The sequence below is a fragment of the Thermobia domestica genome, chromosome 1 (assembly GCF_964235325.1).
Source record: "Thermobia domestica chromosome 1, izTheDome1.hap1.1, whole genome shotgun sequence".
Taxonomy (NCBI): Eukaryota; Metazoa; Arthropoda; class Insecta; order Zygentoma; family Lepismatidae; genus Thermobia; species Thermobia domestica.
In genome coordinates, this window is record NC_137454.1 from 260,260,330 (window position 1) to 260,285,234 (window position 24,905).

At 35.0% G+C, this 24,905-nt stretch overlaps 1 protein-coding gene across 1 annotated transcript in view; it reads right to left on the reverse strand.

Annotated features, from left to right (window-relative positions):
• The window catches only part of LOC145660722 (uncharacterized), a 58,825-nt gene that overhangs the window by 6,186 nt on the left and 27,734 nt on the right, over nucleotides 1–24,905 (reverse strand). Inside the window, exons 4-5 of the mRNA XM_081726101.1 lie at nucleotides 11,139–11,228; nucleotides 1,726–1,941 (exon numbers count right to left, since the gene is read on the reverse strand). Of these exons, the coding sequence (XP_081582227.1) occupies nucleotides 1,726–1,941; nucleotides 11,139–11,228 (306 nt within the window). The remainder of the gene's footprint in view (nucleotides 1–1,725; nucleotides 1,942–11,138; nucleotides 11,229–24,905) is intronic.

Sequence of the window (24,905 nt, forward strand, 5' to 3'; positions counted from 1 at the left end):
CGATGGAATTGATTGCAACCATGCGCCAGATTCTTTTTCTTGTAAGGCCTTAAAGCGAACTATATCAAATACATTATCCAAAAGTAACTCTTGTTCAATAATTGATTTTAAGATTATTTTGTCCCAGCTTTTCTGTACTTCTAATGTGGATGGTATATCTTGTCCAAATAAAAACTTCCATACGTCAATTGCCTCTATCAAGTGATGAATGACCACATCATCAACGGGAATGTTAAGAATGTTGGAGACGAGTGGTCTCACCCCATAACACGAGGAAACAAAAGCTGGAAGGCTGAGGTCGGAGACTCTGCGGATATTTAAACCTCCGAATCGAATTGGAAGACTAGCTTGTGTCCATTGTATTTGATTCATAGATATATTTACTATAGACTCTAATGCTTTTTTCAGGCAGGCATCCATTTGGAGAAGTAGAGATGGCATATACCATGTTGGAGTAGTTCGAAGAAAATATTGTAACTTTGGTATACCCATGCAATTTTTTAGAAGGAAATATGCCAAGTGAGATGGTAAAATTTTTAATCGTTCAATAACAGTTTTAAGCTGATTTAGGTGCTCATTAAAAGCTATTTCGTAACCTGTTTCATGCAGTGGAGCACCTAGAAGAAATAACTGGTTCGCATTAACTGTTCGAAATCCAGGAAGAAGCTGTTGAAATTGTGATACAATAGTGGTGTCCACTTGTCCAGATGTGAGAAACAGTTCACATTTAGAAGGATTAACTTCTAAACCAATGCGTTTAGACTCTGCTAATAAAATATTCACATCCTGAAAAACGGATTGTGGGGAACCACCCAAAGTACCATCATCCAGATAAAATAATTAAATTTATTTGTTTTTAGAAATTTTTAATATTTTATTCATTGTTCTTAGTTTTATTGTTAATTAAATTATTTTACGCTGATCATACAGAAACTGGATGCTAACAGGTTATTTTCCCTTGTAGCTAATGAATTAATTATACTTAAACACGTTCGCTATCGCTATTTAAAAGACAGGGTTCATCTCATGTGCCGGAAAAGCTATTTTTGGCTAAAGTGTTTCTATTGATATGCCATATATTATAACATGCTTAATCCATATGCCGTGAAGGAAAGAGTAACCTATAATTGTCTGGTTAGGATGCTAAAAGGCATCTCGACACACAAAATGGGCGCGTCAGGCGGCAGTAAACGTGTGAAGGGCTTGACAAGTTGAAGACCAAAAAATTCATGTATGATAAAAAAAAAATTAAAAAAACACTGATTGTTATAGTGGAACAGTAACCAATGTTCCTTCATAATCTTGATGTTGCATAAGGACGTGAAGCAATATCATACCAGTCGTGGTTTGTTCAAACATCATTTCATATGATACGAGAATAAGAGTTTTTTTGTCCGACGTTTTCTTTGCATCTTGCATATGCTCAATTGATTCACTTCCTTGAAGGAAAGATGATACTTCTTTCGTAGAGAACACTATGAATTTTCATTAGTCATTGTATAGTGAATTTCAATTTACTAACGAGAAAATTCAACATTTCGTCACACGTACGACACGACATGTCTATTACATAACGATGGAGAGGACCTAAACTCATCAACTTGAATAATGTCATGATTAACTTTGGAAATGAGGCAAATGACAATATAAAAATAAAAGCAATGTCATCATTAGTTCTCGCATGAGCAAAAGACTTTGGATTTGAACTAAGTCTTTCTCAATTACCTTAACAGATGTCAGTCTTAATCGTTCAACATAGCTGGTAACACTTTGGATTAGAGGTTTAAAGATTCCATAGATATAAGTCACAAAAAGCATGGAGATCTGTGTTATTGTTTTATCTTGTTCAGCAATGTCCTTCTGAGTTGATAGTTGCTTTATTAAATCGTCCCATCGGTTCTTCAATGTTGAAAATAAGTTTCTAGGGTGAATTTGGGACAACTGTAACAAGAGGGAAAAGTAATATTAATAGTAACTGAAGATAATTGTATCAATTCAGCAAAAGATTAAACCTATTCTATGATGGAAAAATTCTCCCATATATTTAGAATAACATGTAAATGTAATATTAAGTTTCAGAACCGACGAAAGGGACGAGTACCGGATGACTACACAGGGTGGTTCCGACGTCTATTTACGAAAAAATTACCATCATTTCTGCTTTAAGTTGTGTTATGAAGTAGCCACGATCTTAAGAAGTTATTTCAAATATTTACTTCCTTATTAATATGAAAATGAAATCCTGGAAATGCCTAATGAGCCAATATCTAGTTGCAATAACTAAATTTGAGTAACAGAACTTTATCTTAACTATTACATTATCTTCAAGAAGTATGTTTTTCGGTTTTGAATCAAGAACGTGAAACATATCATAAAACACAGATCAACTGGGTGAAGAATATAGGCTTATAGTAATATTCTTATTTACGTTAAGACATCTTACATGTATAACAACTTAATTTAACTTTTTGAAGAATTTACAAATATACGTTTGGAATATTAAAAGAAATTTCAGAGAATTTTCCGAAGATTCCACAGATAAACACAAACTATTCATGGTTTCCCTCCCTCAACCCCATTCTGTTGTTTTGAGAACAAGAACATTCAGAAAATGAGAGAAGCGTCTGGGGACGGAGATTTTGAACTGGCTGGTTGATGAACGTCGACTGATCGGTTACTGGCAGGACGCTGACTTGATACGGTTATCCGTGCTGTTTTATGGATAGCGAAGTTACAGTAATATATGCTACTCAGGCATGTAGTTATCGCGATTGTTGAGATATTGTAAGCAGAGACACCAAAGGGGCAAGATCTGGTCGTCAAAGCAAGAACTTATAAGCAAAAGTGCAAACAGAGAATAACGCTTTACAATCAAATTAATTTAGTCCCGGCGTCTTGAGAAAGTAAATCATCTGAGAGAAATTTAAAAAATGCCTGTGTACGATGTATGCCAGCACACACACACGCACACACACACACACACACACAAAAGAATCACTTTTTCATTAGAAGAAAACAAGTCTTGAGTCCAAGAAAGGTATAATTTAATAACTAGAGACCGGATATTTAGGCATAAAAACCTGGAAAATAGACAGGCAAATAAGCACTTAAAATTTATAAAATAGGCAGTAAAAGATGCTCTAAAATGTAACTCGAAATAATGAATATAATTGAAAAATAAATTCAAGTGATAGATAATGTTCAAAAAATATAGAAACATATATGTTTGTTAATATCTTATCTTATTGTATACTAGCTGAATATACCCATTCTTTTCATGGGGGCTGTGTTTGGAAGTCAACGCCTGTAGAAGTATCACCATTAATTTCAACGGCCCGCAAAAACTATGGATTTGACACTAATATTGGCCATTTTGGGGTATTTTTACATGTCTCGGTAACCTCTCCGCTGACTGCCTGCTCGCATATAATGGTAGCTGAATTTGCAAGTCATCGCTAATGGAAATGTCACCATTGATCTCAGTTATCGCGAAAACTAATATCGCGATCACACTAATATCGACACTAATATCGATCATTTTGGATTACTTTTACATGTCTCGGAATCCCCCCCCCCCCCACTGCTGATCACCGGCCCGCAGCCAAATGGGGTGAATGCGATCGGAGTTTCACCATTGATCTCAGCGACCGCGAAAACTATGAATTCGACACTAATATCGGGACACTAACACTTTTACATGTCCCAGTAAACGCTCCCCTGAGACCCCTTGGTTTAAATTTTGACAAAAACGCTTCGTCTTGGCCTCTGGCCTGGACCAAGGTACCCGTGACCAAAATTTGGTAACTCTTAGCCCAGTCCCGAGATCTGTCCTGGTAAACGCCCCCCTGGGACCCCCCTGGTTCGAAATGTAAAAAAAAACGCTTCGTCTTGATCTGGGGCGTGGACCAAGGTACCCCTGACCAAAATTTGGTAACTCTCGGTTTACTCGTCTGGTCCCCAGGCCGCACACAGACAGACAGACAAACACACAAACAAACTATTTTATTTATATTAAATTAGATATAAAAACGAAGCTTGACATGTATTCCATGTATATTTGGTAAATACATTCTATACAACATTTTATCATTACACATAGCAGTCCGAATTTTATAGACTTTAACAGTACACACAACAGTTCAAGGTTCTACAGTACTTTATCAGTGTATGTAGCAGTCCAAAGTTTAGATTTTATCACTACAAACAACACTTATATTTCTCGGAAGAGGAAGAATGCTTTCTTAAAATACTAAATTATATATTTTTTCCCGAATGAAGTCTTATTTTGAAGAAAATGCGTAGAATAGGCAACATTAGGCACTAAAGCAATTATTTAGGTAGGAAGATGCGAAATAGGCAAAATAAAATTGGTTTACATTGAAACTATAACGCCCATATAAACTTTAAAACGTTATTTTTGATCATATCTTTAATGTTAAATAATAGGCATTTTGCCTAATATCCGGTCTCTAATAAAAACATTGAAACAATATTTATTATTCAAATATATCGTGTAATGACTAGCGTAGTTTCAAACGTTGATCAATGTTATCCATTGTTCGTACAATCACTCTGTCAATTTGTAAATTTTATATTAGAGCCATATAACGCTGGATAAACTAGTGTTGGCCACGAGACTTGAGAAATTTCTCGTCTCGAAAGCAAGATGAGAATTGCCATGTTTCTAGTCTCGTCCCTGATTTGATAACACACTTCCCGTCTAGATTTTCATATTTTTCCGAGACGAGACGAGAAATTTCTCGTATCGTGGGCAACACTAGCTGGATGATGTCTAATTGCATCAAAACGTGATAACAAAGACAAATAAAGAAGAACAATTTTTTAGCTATATATAATGCAAAGATCACCCCAGAAGCTACGGTCCCCATCATGTATCCCAAACATACAACAGAACATATAAAACTATTGTTGGCATTAATGTATCAACTTCATATCATTAAAAATTCATCGTCGAAACAAATTTAAATAACACTGGATAAAATAGCAGAATTGCTAATGTCCTTTTACCTCTCACTGGAGCAGAGAAACCTACGGTTCGAACCGAACTCATGTAGTCGGAAATGTGGCTTTCCTCTCGATAGTTGAAGCTAGTTTGACTCTGTTGTGGAGTGAATCCGAAAGCGAACTACGTGTGATATGTTCATATATCTCTCTTAGCTCAATACACTGTTGATGCTTTTCTCTGCTAGATATTCAGAATGTCCCAGTTTGAAGTCGTACAGAGAAATCACTGGCAATTATATTTTTTTCTGACTGAAATTGGTTTTGAGGAGAGTAGCAAGAACATTTTGCTACTTTTGCGTGTTTGGTTTGATTAATTTGAACTTCGAAATTAATACTTATTTTTGTAATTTCGACGTACCTTGAAATGTATTGCTTGATTTTCTTACACATGATATTCTATTTTCACTTTAGTTTATTATTGTTATTGATTGCTTATGAAGTTATTATTTTGAAATACAGAGTGGCTTTAGAATAGATTAAATACATCAAAAGTATTCGGAGTTTCGCGTCAAGTCAGAATGAACATATCTTCTAAATTTTTAAAATGACAAGAAACACGATAAAACATAGAATAAGAGATTTCGTCTAAGAATTACTCTCTAGAACAAAGATAAAGCGACAAGAAATATCAGGTGATCAATAAAAATGCCTAAGAGATACCTATCTGATTGGCATGCCAGCGATGTTTTTAGTTTTTGTCATGTTTTTAAAAATGTCTCCTAACCCTATCTCACATTTATTACTTTTCACTTTTGTATTGTCAATATATGCTATTAGCATCACATAATTAATTTACTAGATTGTTTCATAAGATCCATCGTGGCTTATAGTTAGCGCACGCATTTAGACCCTACAATGCGGAAGACCCATGTTCGATTCTAGGTGAAGTTTATGCAGTTCAGATACCACGTTAAACTGTAGGTTCAAGTCTCATAATCTTCGTGTTGAAAGGGACGCTAAACTCCAATTAAACTGATAGAACATTTATTTATTCTTTCTTTCTTTCTCATACATAATGCTCATACTGTACAAACACACACATTACCACTACTCTTTCTTCCCAGAGTATATAATCTCTGATTTATCAATAATAGTCTTATGTACATATATTTTTCTAGCGCATGACTAGAATGTTATTAACTCAAGCAAGATAAATCGTTTATACCCTAACTGTATGAGAAATGAAATGAGATCTTTGTTTAACATCAACTGTTATGTCCTTTAGGATAAGGAGACGGATGATTAGTAAAAGAGAATGATTGTGAAATTAATTTTTTTTGCTCTCCCATTGGGAATTGAAACCAAGATCACGTGCCTCAAAATCGCTCGCGCTAGCCACTAGACCAGCGAAGAGAGTTAAATAATTGTTTTAATTTACTAATACTGCATATTAATGAAACCGGTGCTAACCGATTACAGGAAATTACTAAAATCCTGTTGTAAAATAAAGAAATCCAAATAGAAAATTACAATCTTCAGGAAATATAAGAAACTATATATATATATATATATATATATATATATATATATATATATATATATATATATGGATAGATAGATAGATAGATATACATATACATATAGATATAGGGTGTTTATGAACTATACCGGCAAACTGTAAGAGCTGATTCCTTACATCAAAATAAGAGAAAAAGTTCATATGGACCTGTGGGCATATCAGAGTGTATAGTTTCAGGGCTAGGGTTGTCCAAAATCGCAAAAAAGTCAAATTTCAAATGGCTCTATTCCGAATTCGAGAAACTATGGATGGTGATCCTTATCAGCGTAAGGGAAGTCACGCATACGCAATCCAAAAATGCATATTAAAGTAATGTTCAATGGGTGTATAGAGTATTACATGTAGGATGAAATTTTCAGAGAAGCCATCAACCGAATTTTGAGATACGCTCTGACTTTATGATAGGTCTAAAATAGGCAAACGATAAGTCTTGATAGCAGTGAACACGGAAGCCTTTGGCGCGATGTTGGAAAAGTTTAAGGATCGTCAGCAGCACGGTCTCGCGTACTCGGGAAAACGCATGCTGCAATGTTTTCTTTCACTTTTATAAATGCAGAAAACGTGAAATATAGCGTGAAGAAATACATCGCATCACACGTTATTTCGAACACAAAAAAAGCATGGAGCTGCCGGTTCCTAACACTTCCGACTTCCGTCCGAAACACTGGATGCCCATTGTTGTTAAGGCTTACCTCCTGCCTACTTTGGACCCCCTTTCAAATCAGGGTATATCTGAAAACTCTATTGATAGCATATCTGAGAATTACACCCTGCAAGGAATATCCTGTACAGTACATCTATTGAAAATTGACGAAATATGCACTTTTGAATTGTGTATGCGTGGCTTTCTTTATGCTGATAAGGACAACCATCCACAGTGTCTGGAATTCGAAATGTGGCCTTTTGAAATTTTTCTTTTTAGCGATTTTGGACAGCCCTAGCTCTGAAACTATGCACTTTTCGCTATATGAACTTTTCCTCTTATTTTGATGTGAGGAATCAGCTGTTACAGTTTGTCGGTATAGTTCATTAACACCCTGTATATATATATATATATATATATGTATATGTATATAATAAAACCCTATTTTTTAACTACATGTGTTACAGATCCTGAATACTTTCTGCTCTGCAACTGCATCCCAGAACTGTTCTATTTTTACTATTTCAGTAAAGTTACTATTATACATTCTTCAATTCAAACCATTGCAGCTCAGTTTCTCTTCTGAGAACCAAGCTCACTGTCTGAGTCACCAAGCTCCTCTGCCAAGCAATAAGCTTCTCTGAATTTCTCAGTTCCTTTACTGCAGGCTCGTATCTAGCCTCAAAATGTACGCTCCCTAACTTATACCGCCCCCTCCGGGGGTGGAAGTTAGGGAGGGACCGATCTAACCATATTATAGTTCATCACTATATTATAATTTGTTTGCAAGCCTACCGTAAAAAGTTTAAAAGGGCTCGCCCCCCCTAGACCTTCCGTGGACACGGGCTTGCTTTTCTAAGCACCTAACTCGTCTGTCGAGTACTAAGCTCCATGTGTAGACTACCAAACTCCTCTCATGAGCACCAAATTCTTCCCCTAGCGAACAGTAAGCTACCGTACTGAGCCACTAAGCTCCTCTTCTGACATCAATATCTATGTAGTATCTTTTGTGAACGTCAACAACTTAAACTGGACAGCACCAGAACATTTTCATTTCAAAAATCACCTAATTCTGACTTCATTACTTTTTCGAGCTCTGCATTACAACTTCAGAATACCAACAACATAACTTCTCATCACTGTTCTTCCTATTAACTGTTCCCTTTCTGATTCACCTTTGGTGCAAGGGGTCCCTGGTTTGATCCCGGGCCACGTGAGTTTGACGTGTCTCTACGTTTTCTCAAAGTTCTCTTTCCTATCGCTTCTCATTCCACCGATTATTTTACAATCAAACAGATTCCTTTATTTTAGCCTGAAGAGCATAATTGTGGAACGCATTGAATTTTTTTCCTATCTGGGTAGATTTATTCTCTAAACTCCGTTATTTGTTAGGACATTAAAAATCAATATAAATGTATGATCCTCAAAAGTAGGCTCGATTGTATGACAATGCACGTATATATAAAAAAAACCAATCTTCAATAGTAAAAGAAGTCATATATGTTACTGAAATCGAAAAGAAGTTACATCTGCAAAAGTTGTATTTCAGAGTAGTTCACCAAGTGGTTTTTGAATATATATGTATCGTCATCGTTCTGGAAGAAGTCACTAAGTCCAAAATGTTAATTTTGATATATAGCTGTACAGAATGCATCGTAACACATTGATCATACTCTTTCATAAATAACTGTTAGACCGAAACAAATACTGTACTCTTTGTTGGTGTATTTAAATAAAATCTTGCACTAGTAAAGACTCTCTTTTAACGATTCGGTTAGCCCGAAAATTCAATTAATTGGGATTCGATTAAATGGGACTATAATGCATTCTTATTTGTAGGTATATACAAATGTATCAAAGAATAGTGTTTCTTCTTTATCTTTTTTTACATCCTAAATTAAAATTGGAAGAATACATATGAAAGAAACTTATGTAACTATTGTTTGATCAAGTTTTTCTTTCTTTTTTTAAAACGTCATTTCATCGCTCTAGGTTGGAGTTGCACACTTGCCTTCGCTAAAAACCATACCACAAGTAACGTGGTCACCTGATTCTTCTTACTCTTATCTTTTCTCCACTTCTCGTATGAGCAGTATATTACTGTTCCTTGGTTTCTTTCTTTATTCTGATCTTTACAGTAAGTTCCCCCACGATCGTTGCCCTTGACCATAAATAAATCCTTTCGTGAAGCTATTCACTGTTAGTTCCCTATTTACGGAAATTAAGAAAATGTGTAGGGATACGGAGAAAATAATTTTTGGTGAGTTAAAATTAAGAAATTGGATTAACAATGTAAGAATAAAAACAAGCGCAGGCGAAAAAAAACGTAAGCCCCCAAACTTAGGAAGAGCACCTTAGTGCTTTTAGTCTTAGTCCTATTTTTTTCATTTTGGCACATCAAAAAATTATTTTCTTCTTTCACTGTATTTTATAAAAGGATTGCTTTTAAAAGTTTTTTTTTCTGTTATTGCATAATTATAATACATTCAATCTTTTAGTTGTAGAAAACACCCTCAGAGCGTTAAAACAAATTACATTCACCAAAATGAGCCATTGAATGGCAATGTGGTGAAGGTCACTTTTTCCTGAAATGAGACCAATAGATTTCCGTGAACTTAAAACCACAATTTATTTGATGGCAAAATGACGTGTGGTATATGTTAGCAGCACAACTTAGCAGTATAACCGACTTACAACAGAACTTCGTAATATTTTATGGATTTTTTGTATTAATTCTAATAAGGTCTCAATATTTCAAAATGTCCCAGAAGTGACTTACACCATCTTGCCATACACCGGCTTAATCGTAAAGTATTTAAACACGTCTTAAAAATGGTTGGAATTCAACAATTGAAAGAAATACTTGAGTCTTCTTTCCCTCAAACATACCGTACTTAGTTCAATTCTTCAATGTTCATTGTTCTACTTTTTTTTTTTTTTTATTTTGCTTCAAGCGCTTATACCAGTATTATAGAAATTTATAATTTTCTGTATACCCAGGCCGGTAGCCAGACCAAAAATGTAAGGGTGGGGGGCGGTAGAATTTACGGGGGCCAATCCAACCATATTATAGTTCATTTGTAAGCCTACCGTGCAAATTTTAGGGGGGGCAGTAAAACTTTAGGGGGCCGGCCTCCCTAGACCCTCTGGATACGGACCTGTGTATACCCTAAATGACTTGAAAAATGTTGCCGTATATCACTGACTTAATACATATTGTCCTAGTCTCGATTTGTCTATTTGCTCCACGGTATGTATTTTTGATCTTCACATTTGATTTGTATCGCATGAACCGTTTGCAATATACAATAGTTTACAATCACAAAGAATCGTAATTATATAGGTCTACATTTGACATATCTTTAGTGTCTGGTTTCCTTAATTTTTATTTATAAGTTCCTACGATTATATACCGAGGCTAACAGAGACGATGATGATAATGAACGAAATGATGAAATCAAGAAAGTGGGATGGAAAGAGCACCCTGAGAAAACCCACACAAGGTGTTTGTCCACCAAAAAAAAAAAAAAAAAAAAAACACTTATTGGAAGTTGGGGTCGACGCAGAGACCCAACGCACCAGAGGTTAACTCTACTAATATAAAAGTCTCCTTAATTAATGTACTTTGTATATAAGTAGTTTTAACAGTTCATGTTACCAAATGTATACTAACTTAAGCAGAATAGCTGTAAAAATCAAACAATACTGTACATAAATTAATCACTAAGAAACAACTTACAAAAGTAGTTTGAGGAAATTACTTACATTATCTGTTAATTAAGACGACCTTCATTGTGTCACTTTAGAGTAAGTCAGATACAGTTTTCTTACTTTTCAGGAAGAAAATTACTAGCAAAGAAAATGAAGAGCTGAAAAGTTGACAATTGTTAAAATAATTTGAACATTAGTTAGCGTACAATAGCCCCTTTAAAATGATAAAGAAATACTCACTTTTGTTACACCAAAATTCCAAATTCCTTCGACTCGATCTAAAGCCGGTCGTAGTGAACTACTAACTAATTCTTTAGTTGAATTATACATCTGCAATAAAAGATAGAAATTTTATTTATAATTTTCATTTATACATTTGCTTACACCAAAACAGTACACACGGTAGGTGAGACCGTATGTGGTGGTATGCCATACCGCCTCTGGTTTTTCAATAATGAAGACATACCACCTCTGGTTTTTCAATGATCAAGACATACCGTCACTGGAAAGTGGATGCTAATATACTTTTAATAAATCCATTTTTATGCACAGTAATTGACGAATAGCTTCGCATGTAAAAATATGCTCTTTCTCGTGTAGAAATAATTTCTAAGATGCCAATACCGACATTTTTGTTATTTTTTCCTACCTTTTGTTGTACAAATGAGGTGTCTACAAAGAAGTTCACCTAGTTTATATCTTGTTTTATATTTTGTTGTGCCATACCCAATTGTTTTTTTCTTGTGTGTGTGTGTGTGTCTTCTTCCTTGACATGTTTTGAGAATGGGCGGATTTAGAGGTTGTCTGCTGTGGGGATGGACCGTCCGGGGGTTTGGAATGTCCCTTAGTCGAATAGGGTGCTTGGGAGTTCTTGTGTAGGAAATTGCTTAAAAATTGCTAATATAAAAGTCGGTTTTTGAGCATTTTCGTATATACCTAGGGGGCGGGGGCAAAGCCTCTCTCAGCTCCCTCCACATAACTGCGGAGAAGCTCTCCTATGATTTTGAGTCATTATATAAATAGAAATGCAATCTTTTAGGCAATATACCCTCACTGTATTTCAATATTTAGATAGCCGGTATGTCGAGTCAAAATCGTAATAAAACATACCGCTTCTGCTTTTTCTCCACTTCAAACACTGAGCACACAGACAAGTATTTGCAGCGCTACATTAGAGCGCCAAATGTCATACTATCAAATCCCAATTTACATGTCACAATGAAAGGAGAAGATAGAAAAAGAGATGAAATTCATGAACATGTCATCTTTAGAGAAAGGTCATGTACGCACTACCTTATTACTTGAAGCTCAATATGTTAGATCATGCAATGAATGAGACTATTGTATCATATACACCGATAAAATTGTTCTTGAGCGCTGTCCAAAGAAACTCCAATTTTGAAGATTCTGAGATTTCACAAGAGGAACGTGAATGGTAGAAAACGTTGTTCAATGCATCACGGGTGAGTATCACTTCAAAAGAAAAGCGCTACAAAAACGTCAAAAAGGGCAACATTATGGCTTGAAAATCACGTGTTACTAAAAACACACAAATATGAAGCGCAGCAAGAATAATTGAAACCAAAAAATTGTCGATCTGTAAGATTCGTACTACGTAAAAAATAATGGCGAACACATCAGAGTCGTACCTAGAGATTTTGGCGCCCGGGACGAAGTAGAATTCGGCGCCTCTACACTCACCTCACCATGTTTTTCCTTTTCTTTCTTTCTTTCTTTCTTTTTCTTTTCTTTCTTTCTTTTTTCTTTTTCTTTTCTTTTCTTTTTTTGCATATAAAAGGCAGCTTTTATTGTTATGCTACGCTGAATGTTTAGCAAACTCCTTGGACAGACCACTGCATCAGGCAAAAACAATCATTATGTATATTACAAATAAGAGTTGTTTTCAAGAGGCTTATTTTGGACGTTTTTTGTTGAACTTGACAAAACTATCTTTGGTTGCATACAAATACACTTGGGGGACATTATGAAAATTTCCAGCTGCTTAGAACATTTCATACTATCGATAAGAAATGAAATTTCAGTAAGTTAGAAACTATGTGATTTAAAATTTTCGAAATGGGTGATAGCATTAATTTCCTGTAATAATTGTAAACTTTTGTAATTTTATTCTGTACATTACCTCACAAATAGTATCTTAATTTCGATTCTTTTACGGTAAAAATATTTTGTATTAATAAAATGTAACGGAAATTCAGAAGGAGCCTTCTTTATGAATTTTTCAATATTGATCGATGGAGTATGTTTAATGTTTGTATTTAAAATCCAAAATATAGTTTGGCTACTACATATGTTTGAACTTATAGAAATTGTTTAATTGCTTACTTAATAAGTGAAAGTTCTGAATTTAATATTACATATTATTAATTAACATATTAAAAATACACTAAAACACACACACACACACACACACACACACACACACACATATATATATATATATATATATATATATATATATATATATATATATATATATATATATATATATATATATATATAATGTTTTGTGTGTGTAAAAATATCACAAAACTATTTATAAATACATACACACATAAATATTCTGGTGATACCAAATAGTTGATAGAGATATGATCCCAATAAATTCATTCAAATTGTAAGCATTTCATGTCAATGGAATGAAAGAAAAAAAACTGGTAGTGATCAGTCTTTGAAAAAGACGAAATTCGTTGTGACCTCTTAAGCCCCTATTCTATAACTGCCTCAAGTTCGAAAACGTTATTATTCCCCTTGTGTATCTTCATTCTTAACATTCTCGCGCAAACAGCAGCTTGCCTGTGTCTCTTCATTCCTCATATTTTCATACCTTTATTCTCACCGTCGTGATTAATTCGATTGGGTAGAAAAGCGTAATTAACCAAGCAAACTCATCACCATCAAAACGCCGAACATGTATTTCAGACTTTGACCGTTTCTGATTTTGAAAACCCTTCTGCGTACACTATAAGTCATTACTTGATACCTTGTATATCACATTGTCATTAAGAAATCATGTATAATAACTTTCTTTAAGTACTAAGTAAAAACTTGTTGTGACTCTTATTGAAACGTTAGGGTTGTTAGCAGAGCGAGCAAAAAAAATTTTGACAAATCTATTTCTTTGTAAACGACAATATTGATTTAATAGGGCGCCAATACTTTTTCGGGACGACGAGACGCGTCGTTTACTCATTTCCAATACTTTTCGTTTGTTCTTGCTTGTTCGGCGCCCTCTTGCTATCAACGCCCGGGGCGACAGTCCCGCTCGCCTCTCCACTAGATACGGCTCTGATTTTCTCTAGTTATGGTGTTAGGTAACTATTGTAGTACAGGTAAGAGTGAATTCCACAACATTTTAAAAAGTACTACAAACATGATAATATTCTGAAAAACAATGAGTGATGAGCAAATGTAAGAAAATGATCAAGACCAGGGTGGTTTTGGTCTTGGTCTTGATCTCGCACATCCGGTCTTTGTCTTGGTCTTGCACTGGAACCCTTGGTCTTGGTCTTGCACACCCAGTCTTGGTCTTGCTTGCAAGAATCTTGCAAGTCTTGCTTTTGAGAAATTTTATGCTCTTCATAGGTAAATTATAAGGGGTAATAAATTCTACAATGCGCCAATAGTAACAGAAATACAATATATGTTTCTAAATGTAATATAGTTCACCTTCTTGTAAGTATGATGATAGTGTACAACATAGGCGATGACCTTTATTTATTTCTTTTTTCAATGGGTGTTCACGCTTCACTACTTTGAGATAAATCATAACGTTTCGTATTTTTTTAAAAATATTTTTAACAGATCTAGTACTCCACTGGTTCCCAAACTGAGAGGCTACCCTTGAGACGCCTGGAAGGAAATCAAGACGACACAGATTACTGAAATACCATGAATTGCAAAATTATTTTTACACTCTAAAGGCGTCAGCTTTTTGTTTTCTTTTCAACCACGATTAGCTAATTTTTGTATTGAACATAGCTCCAATTAAATATTGAAATTTTGTTTTACTGATTCCAATATGCACTCTATGGGGTAGAAACGTGGACAATACGCAAAAGCGATAAAAAAAAAAAAATAGGCTTTCGAAACGGCATGGAGAAAAAAGAGAGAATTATAGCTGGGTTGAACGGAAAACGAATGAGAAGGTGTTAGAAATAGTAGCAGTAGGGGAGAAAAGAAGAATTTTAGATGTAAATAAAAGAAGGAAGAGGAAGTGGTTGGGACATTGGCTGAGGAATAACTGCATTATGAGGGACGTTCTAGAGAGTATGGTGGGAGGAGAGAGAGGGAGGGGCGAAGGAGATTGTAGTTAAAGAAAGGTATTAAAAAGAAGATTGCTACGTCAAGACGAAGAGATTAGCTGAGGACCACCGTACATCGAAGCTTCTCAGTTGCAGTAAGTGGCTTGCCGATATAATGGCAGAATAGCTATGATGATGATTATATGTTTAGCAACATTTGCGATAAAAAGAGAGAAAAAATAAAATAATAATGATTATAATCAAACCTTTTAATATTTTAGAATAATTTGAGTGAAAACTGAAAACGACTCAAGTATCTATGTCTATTGTGTAAACTCAATATATATACATACTTTTGACCTATATTAGAAATACAAAATAACTAGTGATGAGCAAATGCAAGACCAAGACCAAGACCAGGGTGGTCTTGGTCTTGCACATCCAGTCTTGGTCTTGGTCTTGCACTGGAACTCTTGGTCTTGGTCTTGGTCTTGGTCTTGCACACCCATTCTTGGTCTTGGTCTTGGTCTTGCATGCAAGAGTCTTGCAAGTCTTGCATTTAAGAAATATCAAGCTTTTCATAGGTAAATTTTACTATGGATATAAGGGATAATAAACTCTACAATGCGCCAATAGTAACGGAAATGCAATGCATGTTTCTAAATGCAATATAGTTCAACTTTATGTAAGTATCATGATAGTGACAACATAGGTTATGACCTTTCCTTTTTTAATGGGTGCCCACGCTTCACTACTTGTAAGATATGCCTAAATCTCAACGTTTCGTAATCTGTTTATATTTTTTAACAGATCCAACACTCCACTGGTTCCCAAACTGGGGAGGCTACCCCTGAGACGCATGCAAGAAAATCAAGACAGCACAGATTATTGAAATACCATGAATTGCAAAATTATTTTTACACTCTAAAGGTTTCAGATTTTTCTTTTCAACTACAGTTAGCTAATCCTTGTATTAAACAAACTTCCAATTAAATATTGAGATTTTGTTTTACTGATTCCAATATGTACTCTATGGGGCAGAAATATTGATATTACCCAAAAGTGATGAAAAATTGCAGGTTTTCGATACATTGGCATGGAGAAAAAAAGGAGAGAATTAGCTGAGTTGAACGGACAACGAACGAGGAGGTGTTAAAAAAAATATAAAGTAGGGAAAAATGTATTTTAGATATTGTTAAGAGGAGGAAGAGGAACCGGTTAGGATATTGGCTGAGGAGGAATTGTATTATGAGGGACGTGCTGGAGGGTATTGTGGAAGGAAAGAGGGGGAGGGAACGAAGGAGACTAGTTGAAGGAGGGTATTAAAACAGAAAATTGCTATGTCAAGACGAAGAGACTAGCTGAGGACCACCGAACGTCGAAGCTTCTCAGTTGCAGCAAGTAACCTGCCAATAATGGCAGAATAGCTATTATGAAGATGATATATTTAGCAATATTGACTAAAAAAAGAGAGATAAAATTAAAATAATAATCATTATAATCAAACCTCTTAATATTTTAGAATAATTTGAGTGAAAACTGAAAACTATTCAACTGTCTATGTCTTTTGTGTAAATTCAATCTATATAAATACTTTTGACCTGTATTGGAAATACAAGACGGCATCAAACTCCAAGTTATTTGAAGTCTCACTTGTGAATATGGATTACTAGCATCAATTACCCACTTCGTTGGGTTAAACTTAAAATAATAATAATAATAATAATAATAATAATAATAATAATAATAATAATAATAATAATAATATATATTTCGTTAGTCAGTCACTTTCTACTATTAGTAAAGCGCTCTCTGATATTGGTCATTTTCGATTATTTTTATATTTCTCTCTCCTCCTCCTCCCCAAGTTGCGGGGATGAATTTGAATTTAAACGGCATCGGAAGTGTCACTGTTCTTCTCAGAGACTCCAAAAAGTAAGGATTCGGCACTAATATCGGCCATTTTCAATAAGCTTATATATCTCCTTCACCCCTATGTTGCGAGGTACGGCATCGGAAGTGTCAATGTTCATCTCAATGACCTCGAAAACCATGAGTTCGACATTGATAATGGTAATTTTTGATAATTGTATATATATATATATATATATATATATATATATATATATATATATATATATATATATATATATATATATATATATCTTGTCCCCCCCCCCCAAGTTGCGGTGCCGAATTTGCATTTAAACGGAATCGGAAGTATCACTGTTCACCTTAGCGGCGCCGAAAACTATGGATCCCCCACTAATATTTGGTCATTTTTGACCATTATTATGTATCTCCCTTTCCCCAAGTTACGAGGCTGAATTTGGTCGTAAACGGTATCGGAAGTGTCAGTACTCAACTCAGCAAACTGGAAAACTATGGATTGGACAATAATATTTGTCATTTTCGATCGTTTTTATATATATATATCTTCTCTTCCCTCCGCCAAGCTACGGGGCTGAACTTGGATTTAAATAGCATCGGAAGTGTCACTGTTTCTCAGCGACCCCTAAAACTATAGACTCCATTTTAATATCGGTCATTTTCGATCATTTTTAAATATCTTTCATTCTCGCTCCCCTAAACTGCACAGTCAAAGTGATATGACAGAAACCACCTCAGGTCCGATCCTCCTCTATGTTGAAAATGAGATCGAGTTCGCTCGGGTGGTTCAAGAGTTATTAAATTTTATTTATTTTTGTATATTTTCCATCTCCACCTCCTACCGTCAAAGTGATTTGATAAAAAACACCCCAAGTCAGAACCTCATCTATGTTGAAAATTTGATTGAGATCGATTGGCTGGTTCAAGAGTGATGAAGTCACAAATATATAGTGTTGTAAATAGAAAAAAAAACCGTTCGTATTTTTTCAGAAATGTACGTTTTTTTTAGAAAAAAAACATTGCCTCTCGTTTTTTTTCTAAATTTCGTTTTTTTTCAAACAGTCATTTCTAATGCATCTTACGTCTATTTAAGTATTAAAAATTTGTATATAGGTATAATCACCGTAAAATGCAACATAAATTAAACGCTAGATACTGATACACTACAAATATTTTACAATTTTACATGAATGCCATACCTATTAACAATTCGGGTTTCAGCAGTTTTCATCAATATCAACTAAGATATAAAAGTAGAAATGAAATTTTGTTTTCTCGTGAAAGCAATCATTTAATAAGTACGAAAATAATGTCACTAACAGTATAAAATTCAAATAACTTGTCTAAAGGTAAAAACTAATACTAATTTGCCTGATAGTATTTTTCTAAATGTCATATATAAATAATTTGTCGACTAGATATATATGATATGCCGGCTCTACCATATATGCAACACGTGCATTTGCGTGGAGCGGCAAGTTCGGATGGTCCGGTAAAATCTGTCATAAGTATATTATTTAAATTAAATATTTCTTGTTGGAAACAGACTTCATGATGATGGTAGTTACATTTACTAAGCTGACCTTCTATTTGAATACTACATTCATAAATTATGTTTAGGTTGCATTAGTTTAAGGCCACATGGACAATGCTAAAGCAAATGGTCGAATAAATCCGAGCACAAATTGCTTGATTGTTGCCAAATGCAAGAATTCAGTTCTCGAATAGTAGTGAATATCTGTTCAATTTAGTAAGTTATCACAGTTTTGATATGACAACTAGTCTTGTTTTTTTGTCAGAAACATGTTCCTTATCATTGAAGATAGAAACAAGTTTTTTTTAAAAAATGTTAACAGATATTGAAGGGAAATCAAGAAATAAAGATAAAAGAGCTAGTTCCACTGGAATTGCAAACTGATACATTGAGATTGAAGCTCGATAGTGAATTCTATAAAAAGGATTACCATCTTTCCTCTGCAGGTGTGTTTGCTTTATCTTTCACTAACATAATAGATGAATATTTCAAGAAAAAAAAAAAAAAAACAGACACAACGGGATTGCATTTTTAGTAAGCATTTAAGCCTTTCTGAGTGCAACTGCACTTACCCTCACCTTTGTTGTTCATGCTGGAGTAGCATACTTAAAATCATGACTTTTAAGATTTGTTCTTTCTGGAGAAAGGGGGAGGCGGCAAATTATGCCATTGCATGGGGCGACAAATTGTCTAGGACCGGCCCTGATGACATGTATATAAAAGACATGAATATAGGATGACACAATTTGAAGTAATGCAGGGTGTTTCAAAATTAATATTTGGGTTTTGAAACTTTGTAGTATCTATTACAATAAACTTACAATTATAAATATTATATCAAATGAAAGAGCAACTCAAACAGTTTTGTACGCACGCATGTACATGCATTGTTTCTTCTGTCTGCCGTTAGAAAGAGCAAGCAGCAAAGATGTAGACTAGAGAGCAAAAAGTTTTTTTTTTGTGTGTGTGTGTTTTAATAAAGACTGAATCTGTACAGTGCAACGGTCTGTGTGAAGAATATTAAGAAGACCCTTGCAACTACGTCCTTATCGTTTGCAGTTGCTACAGATCTAAAGCCTACACACTACGGTTTACGTGCCAATTTCGCAAGTGAAATATTGCTGCATAACAGTGAAGATTTTCTGGATCGTGTCGTCTTCAGTGATAAATCGACATTTCACCTAAGAGCTAATGTGAACGCTCATAATGTTTGTATCTGGCCGTCAGCAAATCCTCAGGAGATGGTACACTTGAAACGAGACTCCCCTAAATTGAATGTGTTTTGTGCCATATGGCGGAAAGTTTATGGGCCTTTCTCGACTATCGATTAGATGTGTGCCGTGTGACAAATGAATCTCACATTAAACGTAGCAAAGACTGTTTGAGGTGCTTTTTTTATGCATTGCTTATAATTGTACGTAAAATGTAAGAAGTACTACGAAGACTTAAATCCCCAAAATTCATTTTGAAACACCCTGCATTTCTCACCAACAGTGTTGGAACTAAGATGCAAAAAGGAGAGAAAATTTTCCTTATAAAGTTATTGTTTACAACAATTATATTATTATTAGTCGAGACTATAACTACAACAACAACACGAGTTAGTAGTCAAAAAATGTAATCAAATGTATACTCGGTGGCCCAGGTAGCCAAAGTGGCATACACGGGTGTCATTTGTTTAATCCGCTCCTTGTGGACACTAATTAAGATATCGGGATATTATTCTTGCAAAATATGGTTGGACTATAGTTTATCATATTATTTTTTTTCTTCTGGTGTCGAATTTCCTTCTCAAATTTCACCCCAGTCAAAAATTCGAGAATTTTCTAATTTCGAATTTCCTTTACTTCTTTCTTCCCTGTACCTTCCTTCGTTGTAGAAAGACCTCCTTATACTTGCCAGGTAGATACCTCGGATGGATACCTAACTGTTGACATCAATTGGACGGGCCTGCGCGCAGTGTTGCCAATTAGGGAAATTAAAATTTTCCTAAATTTGGGGGGAAAATTAGAAATTTTTGTTTATAAATCCGTACCTATACGTCTGAGTGCAAGTCAACTTACGCCAATCGAACACTTGTCCTTACTTAACAAACGCAAGTACAGATCGTTACAATGGGGTAATTAGGGAACGCACGAAAAATTCGTATTTAGATTCTAACCCTTGATTTTTCTAGTTTTTCCCTACTTTTCTGTTTACAGTAATATATTTTTGGTAATTAGAAGTTTTGTTCCTTAAATATCGAAGTGTACCAATGTTTAATTTAAGATAGTTTGCGCCTGTCTGGTAGCAGTGTTACCAGCTACAGAAAATTTTAATTCCAGATTTTAGGGGGAAATTTTGGAAAAAAATATCTGTTTTGTCTCTATTATTTCCCTCCTGTTGGCTATATCGGACCAAACGTACCAGTATCTGGAAGTCTCGTCTTTGCTCTACATAACGCATTATAGAAAGTTTCAATAGGATAATTAGGGGAATTACAGTAGACCTTGTTCTCTAATTGGGAAGATAACTGTGATTTTTTTTAAAGGTAGAATGAGATATTTTTTATTGACATGCTTACTTTATTAGATATCGTCACAATACTTGTAGGATATATTAGAGGGATACCAAAGCTTATTTTAAGATAGTTTGTGTGTGTCTGATAGTAGTGTTGCCAGCTACAGAAAATTTTAATTCCAGATTTTAGGGCAAATTTAAAAAAAAACTTTTTTATTTCTATTATTTCCTTCTTGTTGGCTACATTCGAACAAACGTACCAGTGTCTAACAACCTCATCCTTAGCCTACACAGCGCACCATAAAAAGTTTTACTAGAATAATTAGGGAAAGTACAGTTAAGGTTCATAATAAACCATGTTCTGTAAGTGGTAAGAAAATGGTGAATTTCTGAGATAGAATGAGATTTTTTAAAAAATTTCATGCTTACTTTGTTATATATTGCCATGATACTTGTAGGATATATTCTTGGAGTACTAAGGGCTATTTTCAGATAGTTTTCGTCTGTCTGATGGCAGTGTTTCCAGCTAAAACAATTAATTCCCGCTTTTAGGTGAAAAATTCGGAAAAAATCCCTTTTCCCCTCTATTATTACCCTCTTTCTGGTTACATTGAAACAAACGTACCACTACCTGAAAGCTTTCTCTTTCCCCTACAGAACGAACCATAAAAAGTTTCAATAGGATAACTAGAGAAGCTGTAGCCCCGGCATATTTGATTTTTGCTTCTGAGGCGTAAAAAGTGTCAAAATTTCATGTGTATGACAGAATTTTTTCTTTCCCTCTTTGGATGGAAGCAAGCAACTTCAGGATTTCACTGTACCTTGTCAACACACCAAAGATTTTTTAGACGAGTTGAACCCATATAGCAGCAGTTGTACTAGATACAAAAAATTTTGAAATTCGGTTAGGGAATTTTTTGTAAATTTTCACCCCTACATTTCCCTCAATAATTTCCCTCCTATTGGCAACACTGCAATGCAACTTACACCAAAAGATAGCCACATCCATTTTCTAAAAAACAAGGCCTTAACCATATCAATCGAATGAATGGTTTTTGAGCAATAAGTCACTAACTGGAAATGTAGGAAAACGCCAAAAATGACCTGGGGCCGAAAGGAATAATCACACAATTTTGCTAGTATATAGGTGCAAAGAAACAAAAGATTCTTAAGTTACGAGGGCTTCGACTCAAGTTCTGTTGATTATTTCAATAATCTGCGACGTATATCAATAAATAATAGTTGCCAGAAAAAAAAAACAGACGTTTGAAAAAAAACATGAAAAAGAACGATGTTTTTTATTGAAAAAAAAACTTCACAGAAAAAACCCGTTTTTTTACAACACTACAAATATAGCACTTATATTTTTAATTTTTTACACACACACACACACACACACACATATATATATATATATATATATATATATGTGTGTGTGTGTGTGTATGAAGGATATATATATGTATGGAGGATATATATATATATATATATATATATATATATATATATATATATATATATATATATATATATATATATATATATATATCCCTCCTCCCCCTGCCTTACGTTGCACCGTCAAAGTAAAGTGGTGATAAAAATCGCTCCAGATCTGAACTTCATCTATTTTGAAAATTTGATTGAGATTACTCGTTTGGTTCAAGAATTATTAAGTTTTAGTTATTATTTTATAACTTCCCCTTTCCCCTTCCCTAAGTTTTACCGTCAAAGTGAAATGATGAAAACACTCCCAGGCAGAAACCTAATCTATGTTGAAAATTTGATCGAGATCGGTCGGCTGGTTCAAGAGATTAGGAGTCACAAAAATAGTGACTTTCAATTTTATCAAGGATCTTATAAAATAGAGGATCTGTCCTTACAACAAAATCTTGAAGCCATACGTCACAGTTTCACCACCCCTACTCTGTCCACTCCGCCCAATAGGATCGCAATATTTTGAGCCAACAATCATGGCGGAAACGAAAGTAGCCAATCAGACGATGGCGGAAAGGAGAGTAACCAATCAGACGTGCGATGCTCGATTGTTTTTTGGCTTCATTTATGTAACAGCATGAAGATACATATGGGCAGATCCTCTATCTTATAAGATCCTTGAATTTTATAATATAAATTTATTGTTGTAGTATAATGTTATATCGTTCAATCCTAGATGTGCCGTATACTCAAGGAGGCTAAAAGTTATATTAATAAACAATTATTCAATGTATAAGCATCCGCCCATGAAATCAAACTTGCGGTCACATGCACTAAGTTTTTGTCAAAGCCATGAAAATGTTATGTCGATATTAGTTTTAAGAGCACACATTGAAAATTTTCAACGGATGCTTGAGTCTCGGAGCCAAGGCCATACCCATGTAGTCGACACCTATGGTGTACGGTATTACCGATGTTCAATACTACATTTCTCTTTAGTTTTGGAAGAAGAACACCACTAATATGCTTTGAAATGAAATGAAGTATCTAGTTTAACGTCCCATGATTGTGCACCAAGGCTAAGGGAGACAGTGATGATGAGAAATGACTGAAATGGTGGAATGAAGAAAGCAGAAGGAAACGAAAAAAAACGAGAAAACACAAGCACACGGTGTTTGTCCACCAAAAAAGCTCACATGGTGCGAGATGACACCTGTGTGGCTTGAAAACGAGTAATATCTACAGAAAACACGAACAACCAACTCAGAAAACGACATACTGTTGCTATAAGCTGGAGGGGCAGATCGACTCACACGGATTACAAAAACTACTGGGAACATTCACTCCAGCATCATTTTTACTGAAGCCAAAAAATCCATCTCCTTCTCTTTTAAATTGTATAAAAAAATTCAAGTATTGCCGGTATTTGTGCAAGACTCTTGGTCTTGGTCTTGGTCTTGCAGATATGGTCTTGGTCTTGGTCTTGGTCTTGGTCTTGCACCCCTTGGTCTCGGTCTTGGTCTTGCATCGGGATTCCTGATCTTGGTCTTGCATGCAAGACTCTTGCAAAAACTGCAAGACCAAGACTCTTGCGCTCATCACTAAAAATAACGGTATCAAACTCCAAGTTATTTGAAATAACTGTACAAAATCACTCTCACTTACAAATATGGGTTATTTATTGTTGTATAATGTTATATCGCCCAATCCTCGATGTGGCGTATACCTAAGGAGGCTAAAGGTTATATTGATAAGCAATTATTTAACGTATAAGCATCAGCCTATGAAATCAATCTTGCAGTCACATGCACAAAGTTTCTGTCAATGTCATGATTGAAAATGTTATTTTGATATTAATTTTATGAGCACACGTTAAAACTTTCCAACTGATGCTTGAACCTCGGAGCTAAGGCCATACCCATGTAGTCGGCAACTACGATGTACGGAATCACCGATGTTCAACACCGACGTTGAAATGAAATGAAATATCTAGTTTAGTGTCCCACGATTATGCACGGAAGTTAAGGGAGACGGTGATCATGAGAAATGAATGAAATGGTGGAATGAAAAAAGTAGGAGAAAACATGAAAGCCCTGAGAAAACCCACGCACATGGTGTTTGCCACCAAAAAAACTCACATAGAGCAAACTGGGATCTAATCAGGGACCCCATGTACCACAGGTGAATGCTCTACAACTGAGTCGGTATTTGTGCAAGACTCTTGCGCAAGAGTCTTGGTCTTGGTCTTGGCCTTGCATGCAAGACTCTTGCAAAAACTGCAAGATCAAGACTTGCGCTCATGACTAAAAACAATAGATCTAACTCATAAAAACCTCACATTGGAAGCTTCAAATAGACAAGCATCTGAAAGTCTGAAAGTTTTCTGTC